Consider the following 2,736-nt stretch of genomic DNA (forward strand, 5'->3'; position numbering starts at 1 on the left):
TCCGATCTCTCCCTGTCCCCCTCCCCCACTCATACCCCAGCTCCCCCCCACCCGCAGGGATGGCCCATCCCTGGAGGCACCGTCTTGTTCTCAGCAGTGACTTTGCTTCCACCTGGCATATGGGGCTGCCCTGCTGGCCGGGGGTGTCTGCCCAGCGCAGCCCATGGGGCTGGGCACGGAGCCGCTCTGGCACTCAGGGCACGTCGGGCAGCTCAGATCTCTCCTCTGCTGCCCCCCCCACCCCGCTGCAGGCTGAGACCAGCGATGGAGGTGTCAGGGGAGGGATGGGGGCCCCGATACGCCACACCCTGCCCCCCTGTGCTAGGCACAGCCACACAGCAGCAGTCCCCACCCCCCACCCCACCATCGCCCCCAGCATGGGGGGCTCCCACCTGGCCCCTCCTTCCCGGAACTTGGTCATTAGCGAATCACGCACAAAAATAGCAGCATGTAGATCCAGCTGGGGCGCCCCCTCCTGCAGCCCCCCCAGCCCGGGGCCCTGGGCCGGTTGGCAGAGCCCAGGCTGGCAGGGAGCTGGGGCAGCCCTGGTGCCAGCAGCAGAGGGGGCAGAGACTGGCGTCCAGGCCGCACAGGTCCAGGCCTCCCAGAGCAGCTGGGGACATGAGCCGGGTCCCCCAGCCCCAGGCTGGGGCTCTGCCCGGGTCTGTGTGGTGCCACCCAGCCACGCTGGCACACAGGTTCCGGGCCCAGGGGAGGACGTGCCCACTCTGGCCGGGCCCTGCACAGGCCCAGCATCCCCACTTCCTAGGGCAGGCGGCATTCAGAGCGTGGCTGGCTCCTCTTCCCAGGCAGCCGCTTCCTGCAGAGCGGCCCAACGGCCACCCCTCCGCTCCCCGGCAGCCCTCAGCTCTCGAACTGGGCCGTCCCCAGCGGGTGGAAGCTCTCTGGGGCCAGCAGCAGCCGGCCCAGGCGGTACAGCAGCCCCGAGTACCAGTGCACGCCCTCCGGCTGGGTCCTGTGCCCTCCCACCAGGCTGTGGTAGAGCCGGAGCGGCCAGAATGCCAGCTGTGCCAGCCACTGCTCCTGCACCAGGGCGAAGCAGGAGGCCACCACGTCGTCCACCACCAGGGTCCCGTGGCGGGTGAGGGGGGCGTAGGCCCCGAAGTCTGTCTGGGTGGAGACATCCACCACCCTGGCTGGCCGCAGGCTCGTCCCCACCGCTGCCACCAGCACGTAGTGACCGGGCCGTACATGGCTGGCGAAGGTGGCCTGGAAGCGGGCAGCGGGTGCCGTGGAGTTCTCAGCCACGAAGAGCAGGTGGGCAGGGGTCAGGGCCAGGCGACGTGGTGGCTCCCGGGTCTCGATCACGTGGAAAGTGGTCGGCACCGATGCCTCCTTGTCCAGGAAGGCCAGGAAGTCGCTGTAGGTGGCCCGGCCCTGCTCGTCCATAGCCAGCACCCGCTGCCCCGGGCGCAGCGCCCACAGGGGGGTCCTCACCCCACCCTCCAGCGTCGCCAAGGCCCGGGCAGGGAAGCACCCGCCCGTCTTCGCTGCTGCCGAATGCTCTAGAGAGAGGACAGGCCAGTTACCCTGCAGATCCCTGGCATCCTTCACCTGGTGGGCAATGCAGCCACCTCTGGGGTGGGGCGCAGGGGCCATTTATACAGGGATCCCCCCTCCCCCCCAGTGCTGAGATGTGGCTGCTTCTGGGGTGGGACCTGCCTCAACCCAACAGCCAGAGCAAAAATGCAACCTCCCCCCGTTTACCCCCACACTCTCTGTAACGCCAATACCCTGCATCCCCACCCCACGCACCTCAGCACCCTTCACACCCCACTATAACACCCAATAACCTACCCCCCCATTTACCCGCACACTCCCTGTAACGCCAATACCCTGCACCCCCCATGCACCTCAACACCCTTCACCCCTCCACACCCCACTATAACACCCAATAACCTTCCCACCCCACCCCCACAGCTCACAATCCCATTCTGCCCCCACAACTGTCCATTTGTACCCCATGACACCCTCCCACTGGGCCCCAGCTGAGCCCTGGAGACCAGGCTGCAGGACCCAGCCCGGGTGGCTGGGGAGGGGGCTGTGATTGCGGCCTGGGGCCCGCGGCCCTGACCCCCATGGGGCTCTGACCGCAGCAGCTGAGCCAGAGCTGGGTGCCCAGGGTGGGGGCAGGAGATGGGCACTGGGGGGTCCAAGGACTGGGTGCGGGGGGCAGGAGATGGGCACTGGGGGAGAGGTCCCAGAGCTGGGTGCCCGGGGTGGGGGATGGGCACGGGGGAGGTCCAAGGGCCGGGTGCCCAGGGAGCGGAGGTCTGGGGGGGTCAAAGGGCCAGGTGCCTGGGGAGCAGGGGGTGCTGGGGGGGTCCAAAGGCTGGGTGCCCAGGGAGCGGGGGGGTCGAAGGGCCGGGTGCCCAAGGAGCAGGAGGGAGTTGGGGGGGTCCAAGGGCTGGGTGCCCGGGGAGTGGAGGGGCTGTGGGGATCCAAGGGCTGGGTGCCCAGGGATGGGGGGGGCACTCTCAGGCACACTCATGCAGGAGCTTTGCCTCTCAGCAGACACTGGCTTTGGCTTCTTTAAAAATAGACATCCGCCCCTCCCCCCATGCAACCGGTGTGGGAGTGTCAGGGTGGGCGTTCAGGGCAGGGCAGAGGGGAGGTGATGGGGGGGTGTTCGGGCAGATGGGGGGGATGGAACCGGTGAAGGGGTGTCAGGGGTGGGTGTTCGGGAAGGCAGGGGGGATGGAACTGGTGGGGGGA

General features: G+C 68.5%; 1 protein-coding gene across 1 annotated transcript in view; it reads right to left on the reverse strand.

Annotated features, from left to right (window-relative positions):
* Positions 1–411: 411 nt before the first annotated feature.
* The window catches only part of IHH (Indian hedgehog signaling molecule), a 17,766-nt gene continuing 15,441 nt past the window's right edge, over positions 412–2,736 (reverse strand). Inside the window, exon 3 of the mRNA XM_032791632.2 lies at positions 412–1,526. Within this exon, the coding sequence (XP_032647523.1) occupies positions 865–1,526 (662 nt within the window). The 3' untranslated portion in view covers positions 412–864. The remainder of the gene's footprint in view (positions 1,527–2,736) is intronic.

The sequence above is a fragment of the Chelonoidis abingdonii genome, chromosome 10 (genome assembly GCF_003597395.2).
Source record: "Chelonoidis abingdonii isolate Lonesome George chromosome 10, CheloAbing_2.0, whole genome shotgun sequence".
Classification (NCBI taxonomy): Eukaryota; Metazoa; Chordata; order Testudines; family Testudinidae; genus Chelonoidis; species Chelonoidis abingdonii.